Source organism: Protopterus annectens, chromosome 2.part0 (genome assembly GCF_019279795.1).
Source record: "Protopterus annectens isolate FY-2018-M chromosome 2.part0, PAN1.0, whole genome shotgun sequence".
In the NCBI taxonomy this organism is placed as follows: Eukaryota; Metazoa; Chordata; order Ceratodontiformes; family Protopteridae; genus Protopterus; species Protopterus annectens.
The window spans coordinates 25,511,213-25,530,515 of NC_056728.1; the positions used below are offsets into that span (position 1 = coordinate 25,511,213).

General features: G+C 44.1%; 1 protein-coding gene across 1 annotated transcript in view; it reads right to left on the reverse strand.

The window, feature by feature from the left end:
- LOC122793692 (disco-interacting protein 2 homolog A-like) overlaps positions 1 to 19,303 on the reverse strand; it is a 2,141,448-nt gene that overhangs the window by 382,705 nt on the left and 1,739,440 nt on the right. The window contains exon 23 of the mRNA XM_044061912.1: positions 2,544 to 2,644. Coding sequence (XP_043917847.1) covers positions 2,544 to 2,644 — 101 coding nt within the window. The remainder of the gene's footprint in view (positions 1 to 2,543; positions 2,645 to 19,303) is intronic.

A 19,303-nucleotide genomic window follows, 5' to 3' on the forward strand; every position in this document is an offset into this window, starting at 1 on the left:
GAGCTCATTCAGCTCCCTCCCACTAGTAGAATGGAAGTGCATGGGTGGCATGAGAGAAAGACCACCCAATGACATCTTCACCTCTTTCTTGCTCTGACAATGCCATGACAGATGACCACAGCACAAAAGCCTAAATGGACTGGGAGGGGGGCATCCACTGTATCAGAGGTCCCCAATCTCCCCGTCTGGGAAGTATAAAGTCGAGAAGGGGGAGCTCACTAGGGAGATGAGATGGAAGTGAAAGGGGAAAAACTGGTACCCACCTCAAAGATCAAAGGAAAATGTAGAAGGACACAAAATTCAACAGTGGATGCACTCAAGCATTTACATTTATCCAATCTCCTAACACAACTGGACCATGTTCATCATTCTATTCACTATTGTGGTCAACGCTCTTGGGAAAATTCTCAAATGAGTGTTTGGCAGTAAGGAAAACAATTCAGTGCAACATGCCCTGCAGGGCAGCAAGAGGGAAATCCTACCCCGGGCCTAGAAGCCACTGCAAATTGCAATGTCTTGAGAATATAAAGACTGGGATCCAGGTGGCTGATTCTAAGATACACTGGGTGAAGATACTCCTCTGATGAATGCTGTGATTGCTGGAATAGCTCTAACAGAACAGGATTCGACACACCCTGGAATACATGCAGCGGCTCTAGTGGAATAGGATCTGACATTCCCTGGAATAAGTGCATGGCTCTAGTAGAATAGGATCTGACTTTCCCTGCAATAAATGCAGTGGCTCTAGGAGAAAGCACTCTGACATTCCCTGGAATCGCTTTGGCATAAGCAGAACAGCAGTAACAAATGCAATGTGCAAACCAGTTTAAGTGTGTATGCTTAATGAGCATTTTTCCCTCCTAGCCCTAACTCAGGACACAAATTGGTCTGTCCTAAACAATTTTGTCCTATGTAGTTACTACCTTAGCCATCTCTGAACATCCAAGTAATGTAAGAATCTCTCCCGTTTGTTTTGAAGGTTTGGAAAAAAAAACACAAACAACGGACCGGCTTAATTTGGGAACAACTCTGTCATAACCTTTGGCATGAAGAAGGGGGGGTTAGTGTGGAGGGCCACCATATCTTGGTGTGAAACTAAAAAGGTTCCTTGTTCAAAGTGTGTAATTTGAAATCTTTCAGGCAGAAATGACAGCCAGCAAGAATAGCACTTTCCAGGACAAAACCTGCAGGGAGATGGCAGAAGCACCTGTTTCAAAGGGATAGGGTCAGTTTTTCTGGAACATTACTTAGATCCCATGGTGGAAAAAAAATGCCTTTCTTGTAGGTCAAAGGGGTAAAACCTATTTTAGAAACTGTTCAAATGAAGACTTACAGTAGAAAGTGGGGGTTACATACCCAAGGACTAGCTAACAGATGTGTGAACCTTTAAAGGAAGCATTGGAAAAGCTAATGTCAAAAAAGTTACTACAGACACTTCAGGACCAGTGCCACCTGCACAGCTTTTTGGTCCTGCTCTCTGGACAGAGAGATAGTAATAACATGAGATGTTGCTAAGCATGATTTCCTTTTGTTTAGTTTCTTATCTCAAATGAATGAATGTGCTTAAGCAAATGATGTTGGCAGCAATAAAAAATGCATAATGTTCTTCACAAAAATATAAAAAGAACATTTCGATAATTTCATTAAATGCCAGAAAGTGAAATCGGGAGAATATGACCCATTGCAGTGCACGCACAAATGAAACCAAGAAACCTAAAGCAGTAAACTACACCAATGCAAAAGCAACTTAAACTACAAAGCAATGCATGTCAGCTATTAGACAGTACTCCTGTCAAGGTAACAAATAGTTAAATGGCAGTACATTAAACTGCAGGACTAGCTACCTCTGTATCACAGGAGGACAGAGGGTTGGCTATGACTCCATCAAACTAGGTACTGAAGGAGCAAGTGAGAGACGGATGGGTGAAGAGGACTGGTTTGCTCGGCACACAGCAGGAAAGTATTTTGTATGCCATGTCTCCCACTAATCAATCTTCATTGGAGGTGGAGGGCTACATTATACATAGAAGTAGGTGAGAGCCCTAGGTTGCACCTACTGCATTACTCTCTTTTGAACACTTAAATGGTATACAAGGGGGACATTAGAGCTGCAAAGGAATAATCCCCTAATAAATGCCTACGCAGAGCCATGCTACAAACACAGTTGTTATCCTAAAAGGATGAATGGGGCTGAGATCACTGTGAGTGACCAGACTGCAGGCATGGGGGAATTTAAAAAAAATAAACAGTGCGACTACTCAAAGGGCCCATCAGATGAAAACTATACTGCTATGAAGCTGGGTATTTGTTTAGCTGTTCATCAAATCAGATGAACTCAGTAACGCATCAATTTCATAGAAACAATTTAATACTCCGATTTAAAGAAAAAAGGAGATTAAAATTATTATGACACAACTTAAACATTAACAAGGGCTCATGACTACAAAGAACTTCCTAATAGTTATGACACTTACAGTATGGTATCAAATAACCTTTAGAAGCTAAACATGGTACCTTCTACATATTGATTTGCATTGTCCTACCTGGTCATTGTCCTCCATTTGAGCCACATCTCTTCCAGATGCATGTGCAATACGTTTTCCAGCAACCAGGTTCCCAACTATCATAGAAGCTGGGCCTACCTCTGTGGATAATGATAAAAAGAAATTAAGTCACACGCAACTCTAATTTTTCTTGAGGTTCATTTTTCTCAAGCTCCCAAGGTAGCTGCTATTTGTCATCTACCAAAAAACATGCATCAACAGTTTCTCTTTCCACATGATCTACCACATGAATGACTATCTACTTACACAGACGGCTCCTCATTAACAAAACTTCATAGAAAACATGAACCATGAAAACAAATAAAACTACAGATAGAATACTGCCTCACCTCAACTAATCTCAACATTAACACAGGAAAAGAAAAACAGTTATCTAGTTACCAATGGAAAAAAATATATTTCATGTACACTATCAACTTAGAAAACGGTTATTTTAGCATACTTATCTTAGCTAAACATATGCCACTAAAATCATCAGTGCAATAGAATCATACATAAAAGCTGAGAATTATACCGCAGACATCTGACCATCCAGAATAAGAAGTTATGTACCTACCATAACGTTCCATGTTAGTTGTCTTCATCTTGCCTTCTTTCTTGCTGTTTGGGATCGGAGCCGATTCGACCATCTTCAGTAGCTCGAGAGCTGTTTACAGGCTCGAGGCTACCCCTTATCCCATGATGCCTGGAGAAAGCTACCCAGATCTCGTTTGAAATAGCTAATCCAGACATAAGAGAGAAACCAATTATCAAAAAACTGGTTGTTCCATGCATTCTAATATCTAGAATAGGTTAGGAAGACCTGGCCAGAAGAATAATAATAAAAGAATACTCAGCCAGTGAAAAAAGGAACTCCTCTCAATCCACTAGGACGGGAGGGGCGGAGGGAGGGACGAAAGAAAGAAGGCGAGATGAAGACAACTAACATGGAACGTTATGGTAGGTACATAACTTCTTAATGTTAAGTTGTCTATCTCACTTTCATTCTTTCTGTTTGGGACAGCGTCCCTAGCACCTAACACCCTGGGTGGCTCAGTGAAACAGACTTTTCAGAACAGTGGAACCAAAGTCAGCTCTGCTCCGGGAGACCAAATCCACCTTCTAATGAGAAATACAGGTATGAGGGTTTGCCCACATGGCAGCTGCACAGATGGAATCAATGGGCAACCTAGACTGAAAGGCTACGGAGGCAGCTAACGCCCTAGTAGAATGACCTTTCGGTTTAATTGGTAACTCTGTTTCTTAACTGGTAAATAAAAGTAATAGTGTGGGACAACCATCTAGATAAGGTCACCTTGGAAACTGGGAGACCTTGTTTGTTTAAGGCATAAGAAAGGAATAATTGGTCTGACTTTCTTATTTCTTTAGTTCTGTGCAGGTAAAAACGCAATGGTCTATGAACGTCCAATTGAAGTTTGTACTCTGCCTTGTTGCTATGATATGGGAAGAACACAGGGAAATCTATAGATTGGTTTAAATTATTTTCTGAGCAGACTTTAGGAAGAAACGAAGGATTAGTCCCCAGAGCAACTCTGTCCTTGTGAAACACCAGGTAGGGAGGACGAACACATAGTGCTTGAAGTTCTGAGACACTCCTAGCTGAAGTGATAGCTACCAGAAAGAGTGTCTTCCAAGACAGAAACTTGATGGAGCAGGGTGCTGCTGGTTCAAAAGGAGGCAGAATTAAGGAAGTTAGGACTAAATTAAGGTCCCAAGGAGGAGGGGGATCTCTCACTGGAGGTTTAAGAAGAGATGTTTCTCTCAAAAAAGCTTTACAGAGCTTATGAGACATAATGTTAGCATTTGACAAACCAATATGAGAATTAGAAATGGCCCTTAATTGTAGCGGAAGCGGTCCCGGAGTGAAACAGTTGTGCCAGGAATTCCAGAATTTCGTGGACTGGGGCTGAAAAGGGATCCACGTTCCTAGACTCTGCCCAACAAGAAAAACCTTTCCATTTGCTAGCATAAGTTTTTCTAGTTGTAGACTTATGAGAGGAGGCGATAATCTCATGGACTGCTGGGGAAATGCTGGGAAGCCTGGCTAAGGTTGGAAGTGGAGCAACCAAGCTGTGAGCTGGAGAGATTGATGCAACCTGCCTGATTGATGAATCAGGAGATCTGGAATTGGGTTCAGAGTCCAGGGCTGATCGAGAAGGTAATGGTGCAGGAACGGGAACTATATCTGTCGAGGCCAGTAGAGGGCAACGGGGATCATTTTGCAACCTAGCGATTTTGCTTTCTGTATGAGTTTCGGTATCAGGGGAAACGGAGGAAAAGCATAAAGAAGTCCCTGAAGCCAATCGTGGACTAGAGCGTCTCTAGGTATGTGCCCTGGAAGCGGAAGAAGGGAGTAGTAGTTGCTGCATTTGCTGTTGAAGGGGGTGGCAAAAAGATTGCAGCAAGGCTGTCCCCATTTGCGGAAAATAAGATCCGCAACATCCTGATTCAGAGACCACTCGTGAGGCATGAGGATAGCTCTGCTGAGCCTGTCTGCTATGATGTCGGATCTCCCCGGGATGTGTGTCGCAATCAGAAAACGTTGGGAGGAAATCGCCCACTGCCAAAGTCTGAGTGCTTCTCGACACAGGGGATAGGATCTGGTTTTGCCCTGCTTGTTGATGTAAAACACCACTGACATGTTGTCTGTTTGAATTGCAATGGTCCCGAAAGGAAGAGTCTTGAAGAGCTTGCAATGCTAGGAGCACAGCTCTCATTTCTAGGACATTTATGTGCAGATGGCACTCGTGAGGTTGCCAAGTGCCTTGGACTGTCCTGCCCAGATAATATCCCCCCCCACCCTATCAGGGAGGCGTCTATCACTATGGCTACTGGAGGGGGTTGTATGAAAGGTCTGCCCTGAGTAACTAATGGGAGACCATCCACCAAGAAAGGTGTATTTTGCATGCCTCCGTGATCAGGATCATGTGAGACATGGGTAGCTCTTGGAAAGACCACTGCGTGAAAAGAAGCCACTGAAGAATCCTCATGTGAAAGCATGCTAGTGGGAGTAGAAGAATGGCAGCTGCCATGGAGCCCAGAGTTTGAAGGACATACCTGATTTGGATCCTTTTGCTCTGCATTAGAATTTGCACTTGAATTGTGGACACACTCTAGTGGCAACCTTACGAACATATCCCTTGTGTTTAAGTCTGCTTCTATGTAAGTGATAGACTGACAGGGCAACAAGGCAGATTTTTCGAAATTTACTGTAATACCTAGCTGAGTGCAGGATGTGATTGTATAATCCCGCACTTGTAGAAGTTGATGCCTGGTGGTAGCAGTGAGGAGCCAGTCGTCTAGATATGGAAACACCTGGAATCCTTGATGTCTCAGGTGAGCCGTGACCAATGCCATATATTTGGTGAACACCCTGGGGGCAGTGGTGAGACCAAAGGGCAGAGCTCTGAACTAGTAATGACTGGCCCCCACCCGAAAGTGAAGAAATCTCCTGGAGTGTCTGTCCATATTGATATGGTAGTATGTGTCCTGAAGCTCTATCAAGCACATCCAATTGTCCTGACCCAGTGTTAGAAAAATATGCATTTGAATACATGTGAAATGCTAGTTTAAAAGCAAAGTAGTATGTAATGCATTTTATTCTATTAATGATATAACAAAACGGATGAATTCATGTGTAATTGCAAGTAGTTTTGAAACTGCAGTGTGGCCTGTAGCAAGTTGACCTCTGACCCGGACAGTTGCTAGCTTAGCAAGTCTTAATGTTTATGCTTCTCACAAGTGATTATCTGCTGGGTCAGGAAATTAAATATGTGAAATAATGAAATCTTCTGCTCTTTCCTGCTGGGATGATTTGGCCTTGTGTATGTGTTACTAAGATAACACGCAGCTGTTGGGAAAGTGTTACTGGGAACAAAGAAGTGTATTAAAAGACTGAATCTGCTATTGTATTCAAACTGATGTGAAACCTTGAAGAAGCAACTTTACAGAAAGACATTATGTCTGACCAGGTGGATAGCAAGGCCATATTGTTACCAGAGGAAAACTTTTTTTAAATATACAGCATCAGCAATATTTTATGAATAGAGGACTGTAAGCTAAAGTGATGTAGATGCCCTGTGACATACCACATCAGTAAGGTGGGCACAACTTGAATGTAAAGACTATAAAACTTGTATACTTCCTGTTTCATGTTAGACAAAATTCTGTACTTGCACGTTTTTTGCCTCCTGGTGTACACTAGTAAACTTTTGAACCTGAACCTCCTGTGTATTGATCTCTTGATTTTATTTAAGTTTGGTCCTTCTTTAACCGGAAATCCCTCAGACAGCTGCAGATCAAAGTCTACCGGTGGTCGAATACTGCGCAGGAGAAGTTACCGAAACGGTTCTTCTTGGGTGAAAAGACCTCCGACTGAATTGTCGTTTAAAGAGGCTGGCCACTTTCTGATCTGTGGCCGAAGAGCAGATCCTGGACCGCTCAATACCGGAGGCTCAGGTAGGAAGATTTTGCCTTTTTTTCTGTTTTAGATCAGGGACTAGGTTACAGTATATATTGTTGTCAAGATTTGTTATGCAGATCAGGGACAAAAGGAATTACTGTATATTTGGTCATAGATCAGGGTAACAGAATAAGGTAGGCAGTTATTCTAGATAAACTGTGAAAAGGAACTGAAATCTTGATATCACGTGATAAGAAGGGTTACGTAACATTTTCTTATACCATGGGAAATCAGTGCACTAAAACATCGCGAGATCCGCCCCTAACCTAAGACGCAAAATATATGCAATCACAACGTTCTGATAATGTTAGGTATTATACGAAATGGGTTAACAAATATGAATTCGATAGCAAATTAGATAAAACTTCACTGGTTAAACTCCTTAAGTAACTGAAATCTGATGCAGGAGGTCAGGCAAAAAAGCAACACCAATTAGGCATTCCTCAGGCACACAGGTGGATTGAGGAAACAAACCGTAGGGAACAAAAGACTAGGAATTCAAAAACATTATTTTTAGACAAAGAAGATAATATAGAAATAGCAACAGCTCCTCCTCCCCTGCCCCCTCCGTTGCCTTTTTCAGGATATGAAGCAAGTGGACAGGCTGGGTCCGCCTCCGCATTATCCTGAAGTCTCAGCGAGACCACAACCATTTGTTAGAGATCCTATTGAAACTAGGTCCCGAGCACGTAAAATACATGGGGACGCAGAATCATATCAAATAGAGAGAAACCTACAGGATGAGAGTGAGGAAGAAATATGTCCACTTATAGAGGTCCCAAATCCTCAGGCAGGACAAGCAGGACTGGACCCAACACTCTTAGTATACAGACCATGGACACAGGAAGATATCCGGAAAGCTACTGAGGGAATTCCCCATCCGAAAGTTAATTTTACGAAATTTTTAGAAGATTTGCAAGGCATGAGGTTGAGTTACCACTTTAATGGGGAAGAAGTAGAAAAAGTAGTAAGACAAATTATAGGTCCAGATTGGCACACGATTTGTGGCACCTGGAATCCTCGTAATCCAGAGCTTAAACCACTCCCACACAGTGACGCAGAATTAGACAATAGAGTGAAAGGTCTTACAGACCGAATCTCTGAAAAATGGAAACCTAGAGCAGACTGGACTTGCATTAACAAATGCATACAACAGGAAAATGAGACAATAGATGGGTACTATGCTAGATTATTGGAATGTTTTAATAATCATAGCAGTATGACAGTTCCTGAAAATCAAGTGAATGATTCCCCGTATGAACAATTGAAAAATGCATTTTTAAAAGGTTGCATTGCACCTATCAGTAGCTTCATTACGAAGCATATGATAGACCATCGAACAGGTAGGCTACAAGCCTTACTTGAATATGCTAGACATGCTGAAAGACATTTTAATAGCAAAATGAAAAAGAAGGCGCAAGTCTTCACTGCTGAAGACGGAGCTGAAGTATTTGTGTTACAGTCAGGTAAAAAGGGAAAGAAAAATGCCCAGGGAAATAAACAGTCTGACAAACGGTCAGAAGATTTTGAGGAAAGGAGAAAGAGAGGTGAATGCTTTAAGTGTGGAAAGAAGGGACATCTAGTGAGGGATTGTAAACAGAACAAAAAGGTAATCACAGAAGACAAGCGAGATGAGGACTGACTATATGATAGTGAAGATGCATCATACAGAAATCATCAGGAGAAGTTAATAAACAGAAAACAAATGTAAATGTGATAGAAGGAATAGAGGAAGTGCAAGTAGATATGGAGGATGAAGAAAGTGAAATTTTGGATTTAGCATTATTGAGCCTAGAGCTCTACTTAGCAGATACGAAACCGGAAGTTACACTTCTGGTGGAGGGAAGGGAAGTTAAATTCCTGTGTGACTCAGGAGCGTCACGGACCCTGATACACCCCTCCAAGTTACTAGAACATTCTGAATCACCTGATTATATACTAGTGAAAGCTGCGAATGGACAGCTATACAGGGAACCACTTTTCCATGATATAGCAATAACTGACCTTGTTTCAGGTATGACCCAAAGAAGTAAGATTGTTGTTTCTGCAAAGTGTCCAGTGAACCTATTGGGTAGGGACCTTATGCCGATATTTGGCATATCAGTAGTTCCAACTGTACAGGGTATGGAGGCACAGAGACAAATGGATACCTTTGTAGTGCGATCGGAGGGTGAAACTTTTTACTGGTACAGCCAGGACCCAGTTACGACTGGTCCAGGGGCAGTAACCAAGGAACTGATGAACGTAGCCGTCAGTAAAGCCCCCTCCTTGACACTGATCGACAGCATTTGTTACACTGTACTCTATACTACTGTAATACACCAGGACCTGATAGAGAGTACGAGCAAGAATTGTTCAGAAATCGTGCAACTAGATTAGTATTGCGTACTTTGTATTGGGATACTGAGGGGAACAGTGTGGTTAGCTGTTCATTACCTCAAGAATTCCTTGCATTGTATAGATCAAATCGATTGCCACATGTCAGCTTGACAAAGAATAAAAACGTAAAATGGGCAGACTTAGGAGAAAAAGTAACAAGATGGGAGAAACAGACTGACTTGGAATTGTCAGAAAGTACAGTTTTGTACCTACCATAAATGTAGATGTCCGAGAGGTATGCATCTGCAGTCCTTACAAATGGGTTGTCCTGGCCTCAGGCAGCCCTTCGGTCGGCTGGATTCCAAAGTCTGGGTCTGGCCTCGGCTGGGGTGTTTCCCGACAGAGGGTAGGACCTTGTTCCGCCCTGCTTGTTTATGTACCACACCACAGACATATTGTCCATTTGAATTGCTATAGTCCCCGTGGGAAGAGAGCTCTGAAGGGCCTGCAACGTCAAAAGCACCGCCCTCATCTCCAGGACATTTATGTGCAGGTGGCATTCTGACTGTTGCCAAGTGCCCTGGACTGTCCTGCCCTGATAATGTCCCCCCCACCCGATCAGGGAGGCATCCGTTGTGACAGTGGCAACTGGAGGGGGGAGAACAAAGGGTCTGCCCTGAAAAAGCTGAGGGGAAACCATCCACCAGGAGAGATGTTTCTTGCAAGATGGTGTTATCAAAATGTTGTGGGTCATTGGCAGCTGCTGAAAGGACCACTGAGAAAACAGCATCCACTGAAGGAGTCTCATGTGGAAGCGGGCTAATGGAAGTAGAAGAATCGCCGCGGCCATGAAGCCCAACACTTTCAATACTAGCTTGACTTTGACTCTGCTGGGCTGAAACAGAAGCTGAACATTCCGCCTTATGTCTGTCACTCTCTGAGGTGGTAATGTTGCAGACATTTCTGTGGTGTTTAATCGGCCTATAAAGTTTATACATTGACAAGGCGACAAAGAGGACTTTGCAAAATTTATAGAAATACCCAGGCTGTTGCAAAGATGGATAGTATAATCCCTGGCCATTATGAGATCCTGTTTGGTGGTAGCGGAAATGAGCCAGTCGTCTAAGTATGGAAACACCTGGAATCCTTTTTGTCTCAGGTGAGCCGTGACCACTGCCAAACATTTGGTGAACACCCGGGGGGGCTGTGGTGAGACCAAAGGGCAGGGCCCTGAATTGAAAATGACTGACTCCCAGCCAGAAGGAAACCTCCTGGGCGCCTGTGTTTTTTTATGTGGTACGCGTCCTGGAGGTCTAACGAGCACATCCAGTTGTCTCTGCCCAAAAAGGGTAGAATGGACTGCAGTGTTACCATCCGAAATTTTGTCTTTAATACATAGTTGTTTAACCTGCTGAGGTCCAAAATGGGTCTCCAATCTCCTGTCTTTTTTGGTACCAAAAAGAATCTGGAGTAGATTCAGATCCTAGCTGATGTGCTGGGACTGCCTGGATGACTCTTTTGTTTAACAGCTTTTTTATTTCTAGCTGAGCCTGACCCCTTTGTGCGGGTGGTCGTCTGGTAGGGGTTTTGGCGGTTGTAACCCTCGGATATGATCTTTCTACCCATGTGTCTTGAGTGATGGATTGCCAGGCTTCCCGGGGACAGAGATAATCTTCCCCGACTGCCTCCGGGGAAAAGTCGGGCAGCTTCTCAGGGATGCTGAAAGGGTTGGTCAGGAAAGATTCCCTGGAACCCTGGTTTTGTGGACCCCTCTGCCCTGGGGGGGTCTGTTATTATTCCCCCTCTGCCTCTAGGGGAAATTCACCACGTGGGCAGGCACGACTCCCTGTGGTTTGGAACCACATTTTTTCACCCCTCTGTCCTTTAGGATAAGGTCTAGAAGGCGTGGGAAAACTGACTCCCACTGCAGAGGGGTCTTACCATCTTGCGGCATCTGGTGAGGGTATTCTTCACCTGAGGCCAAAAAATTTCCCGAACCTCAAAGGGGTGTTGGTGAAGGACCCTTGAAGGGTCGGCAAAGTTAGAGTCGCATCCAAGCGGGGCTAAAGCAACGCCTGTGCCAGCGCTACGCTCCATCGGCTGCAAAGAGATTAGCCGCATGGAGGAGTTAACAATGGAGTTCAGGGTAGCCAGTTGAGAGTTTATTTTGCCCTTTAAAACCCCCGCAGCAGAAGGATCCTGTACCATTTCACCCAGCTCTGTGAGCAAGTCTCTTTGAAGGCGGGTGAAATGACAAATAGTTCAGCGATCGCACAGAAAATGTCACTGAAGCAAAGGTCCGCTTGCGTACCTGTCCATGGTCCTGGACTCTTTGTTAGGAGGATGAACAGGTACAGAAGGATCAGCTAATTCCTTCTTAGTGGCTGCTGCTACCACCATAGCATCAACTGAAACGCCTTTGGTGAGAAAGGATTTGTCATCTGGTGCAGAAATAAATTTAGAAGGCCTCCTAGGGGTAGGTTCCATTGAATCAGGAGCTGCCCACGCCTTTCTAGCCACTACCTCCATTAGTGGGTTGAAAGGGGGAGACACCCACGAGGTGTAAGGGCGTGATCCAAAGGCGTCAAGGTAAACCGACTCGTCGTCGGAAGGTTTGAGAGTGGACCAACTTCCCCTCTGTCTTAGGATCTCCAGGATGTCTAAAAAGGAGACATCCCTCAGAGGGGGATCTGGGGGAACCCTCCGACTCATCCAAGTCGGTGTCCGACGTGACAGACACGGGGGAGTCTATGCGCTTCCTCTTGCACTTTCTTTTAATAGGGGGTTCCCCTGAAACTTCAGGGGAACCCTCGAAAGAGGAGGAGACACCCAAAGTGGGTACCTTACGCTTTGGATCTCTGCTGTCGGGTATAGGAGGGTGGCCAGAGACCGTAACAGGCACTACAGAGGAAGGAGCCGTAGAAATTAACCTTGGAGTGGACACTGGGTCCAGCACACTCCTCATCACCTCGAAGGCTCACCCATCAGACACCAAAGGTAGCCCGGCTCGAAGAGGCGGAACCGCCCCCGGGAAATGACAGAGAAGGCTCCGAGAATGATGTCGGGGGCCCAACTAACCAGAGCAAGCTCCAAGAGGGAGGCGGGGTCGGACAAGGGTCGATGCCACTCGCCCCTCGGAGCTGACAATGGAGTCGGCCCGGACCTCTCCATGGACGGAACCAATAAAGAGGTCGGAGCCGCGACACGGAGCCGAAGGAGGGTATCGGCTCCGACATGGGCAAGGTCCGGTTCCGACAAACTCCGGCTGAATGGATAACTGTATCGAAGGAGCCACAGTCTAGTGAGATGGGCTCTGAAGCATTTGGGCGCCTGAGATTTTATGAGTCTACTGACCACCCTCTCGATGTTGTGATCGGAGAGCCTGGAAGACCTCGATGAATGAGTCCTATGACTCCTCCGATAGGAGGGGACCTCGGGGCCGATGTAACGGACTCTAGGAAGGGGACCTAGAGTGCTTGCGCTGGGGTTGGCTCCGGGTGGTTTGGCGGAACCCACTTTGCTTGCCTCGGAGCCAGCGGAACTGAGGTCGGGGCCCTCGGCCCAAAACCAGCCCTCGGCTCAGAAGCTGGAGCCTAGGGTTTGGTGGTTTTCGATGACTTCCCGAGCCAGACTTGGACGGGAGTCATCAGGCTTTAAAAGCCCCTTAGAATAAGCTTGTTCGCCTTTCCTGCAGGACTCCTGAACTAAATCCGTGACAAACGGAACAAGAGTCCTGCAGGTGTAAACCCAAGCAATACACAAGGTGAGTTTTAAGACATTTCTGACAGCATGAGCCCTTTTTGAATCAGACAACGTCTTTGGACATTGCCCCAAGACAGTCACTCAATCAGCACACACTCACCCCTTACACACAAGGGAGATGAGGGACTAAAACAACACACACACACAGAGGTGAGTAAACAGAAAAACTAAAGCCTGTAGGCCTGATTATAAAAGTTAACTATAGGTGGGTAGGGCTTATGAAACAAACACTATTAAGTATAATATTGATAGGGAACAAAAGTAGGGAAAAAAAACCTAATAAACTACCTCAAAAAATTAGAAACTTGTTGAAAAAATCCTTTACTGACCTGAGCCGGTAAAAAAGGCAACCTCGCAGCTGAGATCTGGGGAGTTACCGCATGGTATTGTGGGATATAGGGCTGCCTCGAGTTGGTAAAAATAGCTCTTGAGCTATAGTATAGGCAGAGTCAGAGCCGAGGATCGGCTCCGAACCCATCCAGCAAGAATGAAGGCAAGAATGACAACTTAACATTAAAGATTTAACAGAAGCAGCATTGGAGTGTGCGCAAAAAAAGATGGATAAGAAATTTAAGATAGTAGGTACTAAGCTATAAAAGTTCTAGAAATGAGGATGATAAGAAATTGTTTATAGATACTACCTACAATATCCTGAGTGAAGAAGTTAAAGTTATATTGTATTACTGGGACTTTTTATTGAAGTATAAGGACTTGCAGAAAGTAATTGAAAAAGCCCCAATGTTCTCTTATCAGAGGGGACGAAATATTAAGGATATTGTAGTTCATAGTACATTTGAACAACCGGTAGATACTTTAGTAAAGCAACTTGTTACTATGAGCACCTTTCCCTGTAACAAATGTATTAGTTTGTGATTATATTGTGCAGTCATTTGATAAAATAAATGGAGTTCCATTTAAACCCACTGGTAGATAGGGTTTATATCATCTAATCGAAAGTACAAAATCTCGAACAACATAACATCGAACAGACATCGAAACACCAAAACATCGTAACAGTTCCAATGGAAGTTCCCAACGGTGACATGCAACATGAAGGGTGTAGGCAGGGGGGCAATACCCACTGCACCCCCACTACTTAAATATACCAACTCCGAGATCGCGCTACAGTGTAGGAAACAGAAATCTCCGTTTCCGCACTTTAGTGGACTGAACTGCAATCTCCAAAGTGGCATATTTAAGTGGCAAGGAGTGTAGGGGTGCAGGGGCCCTGCCCCTTTACATCCAGTAAGTTTTTCTCAACTACATTCCCCCTAGTCGTTTTTACTCCATTTCGATATTCTGCTCTTCAATGTTGTGTGTTCGATGTTTTGCCATTCGGGATTTTGCACGTTCGATGTTGTGACATACACCCGGTAGATATTGTTTTCAGACACACAGTGTAATTTATGCTTTAAAATGTGGTTGTGGCTTATTTTATATTGGACAGACTAAGTGGGTTTTTAAACCTTGATTGCAAGAGCACTTGAGAGACATAAAGAACGTTAAACTTGAAAGCCCCTTAGCAAGACATTTTAAATATCAACATGGTTGTAGTCCAAATAGCCTCAAGGGGACAATTTTAGAAAACAAACGCAGAATTGTTTACTTTTAATATAAAATGGACATTGTTACATAAAGAGAGTCTATTCACTTTAACATTGTCCCCAGAGGACTTAAAGTTGAGTCTAACTGGAAGTACTTTGTTTAACTTAATTGTTTTATTGTTTAATTGTACAGTAGGGGGAGGGATTTTTGTATATAAGAAGGCTTTTTCTAAAGATTTTACTCCTGGAAGGCTTTTTGAGCTGAGGCAGTAGATTGTTTACTGAGTACGATTATTAAAAATTGGTAACCTGGTCATTCAGTTTGTTGTGGTTCTCCCCAAACCCCCCCCCCCAAATTTAAAAGGCCTTTTAAATTCCCAAAGGGGGGGAGGCTTTTCTAAGAGTTTTTTTTTGATTTAAAAAAAATTGGTTTTCCGGGGGTTAAGGGGGAAAACGGGTTTTCTTTTTTAACCATGCATGCCTTCTGATCACTGTGCCAGTCATAGCTGATCTAAAGGAAGCCTCCAGTGCATCATAGCCGCATTTTAAGGAATGATTACTGACCTGTTGAATGTTATGTACCATTTCCTGAACAGATTTTTTATCTAATGGTTCACGAGGACAGTTTTTTAGTTAACTGATCTAACATAAATTCCTGATACTGAATCATGTGGAATTGACAGTTTAAGGCACTAGCCGAAAGAGTAGCAGAAGTGTAAACTTTTTTACCCCATCTCTCTAAGGCCCTAGATTCCCTTTCAGAGGGGAGGGGGTTTTTGGCAGAGGTAGCTGCTACAGCCTTGGGTCCCTGGGAGATAGTTTCAGGATCTGCAAAAGGAGCCTTATACAAATGATAATGTGTGTCCGGAACCCTGTAGTACCTGTCGGGCTTAGCAGGAGCCGGAGGAAGAGAATCAGGAGCAGTACAAGCATCATTAAATGCATCATCCACAACAGTGAGTACTGGAGGAATGGCTAAAAGCCTATGCTGTGGCAAATGCAAAAAGGTCCTAAGCCTTTTCCTAGAGTCTGAAAAATCCTGGCCCTGCCATTGAAATTGTTCCCTCATAGCATGCAAGGTTTCCCCAAAAGAAAATTCCTCAGGCGGAGAGGCAGAAGGAATGGAGTTCTTCTGCATCAGAATCCTCATAAGGAGAATAAGGGCCCTCTGGAGGGTTTGTATTATCTGAATCATCAGAGGAGTAATATGAAGAAACTGGCTCAGGGGGCTCTGCTCTAGGCCTCTTCTCTGGAGGTGGGTGAGAGGCCCTGTCAGGGTGAGGTTGGGATCCCCGGATCAAAGAAATGAGATCCTCTGCTAGACTAAGCATTTGAGAACTAGAGCTAGGCCTGTGAGAGGAGGTCTTAGCAGGCACAGTTTTGGTAGATTTTGCTGCTTTAGCCCTGGCAAAAGCCTTAATCGACATGGATGCAGGTGGCCTAGCAGCTCCACGTGCAGGAGTAGATATATCTAAAGGTATAGTATCAGATAAATCCTGTGAACCTGCAAGAGCAGGTGGGATTTCAGTAGCAGATTCAGCCATGCTGGATGAGGCCTCGGTAGAAGGCAAGCTTTGGCCGAAGGAAGAACTGTGGACTCGGTTTCAGCCGAAACCGAGACACCGCTGATTGACTTAACCGTGGTTTCAGCGAAACCGCGGACCGCGAGTGTCGGTCCTTTTCCTTGCGCTTTTAGTTAATTGCGAAGTCGGAGTTTCCGGCGGCATATTGTAAGCAAAAGTGGGCGAAAAACTCCTCAGCAAATTCCGACCGACGTCTAAGCGTCCGTCGGTTGAAAGAAGCACCGGCTAGACAAGCTGCTACGTCGTGGTCTGGGCCTAAACAAGGTAGGCAGTAAGAGTGGAAATCTTTATGAGGTATTTGTTTCCCACAAGTTAAACAGTTATTCACTTTTTCTGACATCGGCTGAGGCAAGAAAGAGTCCCCAACGGGGTACTTAGTTTTTTAGAAGTCTTCGGTAGTAGTAATCTCTGGTTCTGACTGACCGGCACTTGCGAACAGCTTCTGCTTCGGGCGCCACGCGGCAAGAAAGACAGAGGAAAATGGCGTCAGCTGATGCCTTTATACCCGCTGAACTGCAGCTATGACGTCGGGTGAAGTGCGACATCAGCCGAGGCCAGACCCAGACTTTGGAATCCGGCCGACCGAAGGGCTGCCTGAGGCCAGGACAACCATTTGTAAGGACTGCAGATGCATCCTTGAAGGACATCAGGGAATACAGAAACAAAAGTTGAATTGGTTGACGCAGACACATCCAGCTGTACACTTGCAATCTAGCGAGGACAGCTGATTAGCATTTTTATTAGAAGAAGAAGAGAAAGCCTTATGTGAGATACCGACGGCTCTTTGGTCAACAGGCAAGTCAGATGTAGGACTTATTCGAATAGCAGGACCAGTTACAATTACCCCAAAGTCAGCATTTAGGCCACAGAAAAGACAATACCCTTTGAGAAAAGATGCAGAAATAGGAACCAAACCAATAATAGCAGCATTACTCAGAGAAGGAGTACTGGTAGAATCTCCTGATTCACCATGTAATACACCCCTATTTCCTGTTGAGAAAGCAAACGGGGAATGGCGGATGGTTCAAGATTTACAAGCTGTAAACAATGCAGTGATACCCAGAGCACCCATGGTGCCAGACCCACATACTTTGTTAAATGACCTAAAACCGCAACAAAAGTATTTCTCTGTGGTAGATATCAGCAATGCTTTATTTTCAATACCTATACATCCTGATAGTCGATACTGGTTTGCATTTACATTTCAGGGGAAAAGGTATACCTATACTCGACTACCACAGGGATATTGTGAGAGCCCAACCATATTTGCACAAGAAATGGCTAGCAACCTGGCAGGGTTTACCCCACCAGGAGGTAGGCAAATTCTACTTTACGTAGATGACCTCTTGCTAGCAGCCCCACCCAGCAGCAATGTAGGGAAGATACTGTAGCACTATTGAAATTCTTAGCAACACAAGGACACAAAGTGAACAAAAGTAAGTTACAACTCTGGAAAAAGCAAGTTAGATACCTAGGATATGTGATATCCAATGAAGGTAGGATATTAGACGAGGATAGAAAGACAGCAATTTTACAAGCACCCAAACCAACAACCAAGAAGGAAATTATGTCCTTCTTGGGGACAACTAAATTTTGTCGGAGTTGGATACCAAATTATGCTTTGGAATCTGCTCCACTGACTGACTTAATATATAAAATGCCAATGGCAGCACAAGATTTGTTACAATGGACAACCGAAGCAGAAACGGCTTTCTGCAGGTTGAAGCAATTAATAGCTTCTTCATTAGTTTTAGGACTCCCAAATTATCACAAATGGTTCTTTCAGACCGTAGATTGTAAGCAAGAATATATGACGTCAGTGCTGACGCAACAACATGGGGATAAGCAACGCCCCATAGCTTATTCATCGCAGTTAGACCCAGTGGCGCGATCTTTGCCTCACTGTGTACAAGCAGTAGTTGCAGCTGCAATGGCAGTACAGGCCTCGGCCTCAGTGGTGTTATTCCACCCTCTCACATTGAGTGTGCCTCATGCAGTCGCAATAATTTTACTGCAAGAAAAAGTAGCATATCTCTCCCCTGCTAGACATCTTTCATGTATGACTATACTGCTGAGCCAACCTCATATGACAACTGAACGATGTACAACATTAAATCCATCAACATTACTCCCAACTCCTGCGGAAGGCACACCGCACAGCTGCCTGCAGGAAATTGAACAGTTAGCCTTGCCTAGACGAGATCTCACAGATATGCCCTTGGATGATGCCGAGGTGACATATTACGTGGACGGCTCATGCAGAAGGGGCCCTACAGGAAATAATCTAGTGGGGTATGCAGTAGTTAGACACTGAAATTTTAGAAGCCCAACCCCTACCACATAACTTGTCTGCACAAGCAGCAGAATTGGTAGCTTTGACACGGGCATGTACTTTAGCAAAAGACAAATGTAAACATATATACTGATAGTCAGTATGCTTTCTCTACAGTACATGTATTTGCGCAACAATGGAAAAATAGGGGAATGATAACATCTAGTGGAAAACCAATCAATCATGCGCAATTTATTTTGGAATTATTAGAATCTATCCAGTTACCTACTAAAGTAGCTATTTGCAAATGTGTAGCTCATACAAAGCAACAGGATAGGATTTCAAAAGGAAATGCGAGAGCTGATGCAGCTGCAAAGCAAGCGGCCTCAGACTCAGAAACTTTACTTTTGAATGAGGAATTACAACCCTTGAGATTTTAGATTTAGATATGTTGAAAACAATGCAGACGCTTACTACAAAAGCGGAAAAACAAGGCGCAATTCTTGAAAATGGACTGTACATTTCCAAAGAGAGAAAACCGATATTGCCGTCTAATTTATTTAGATATGTAGCTTTGTTGAGCCATGGGCAGTGCCATGTCTCAACAGGGGGGATGGTACAGTTAGTAAACCGAATATTCCAAACATACGGATTCACAAACTACACAAAAAAATTTTGTGCAGCTTGTCATACTTGTAACAAGCACCATGCACAAGGGGCATTTAAACCCAAGCAAGGAAGCTTTCCTATACCACCGTATCCGTTCCATACTATTTGTATGGATTTCATAGAATTGA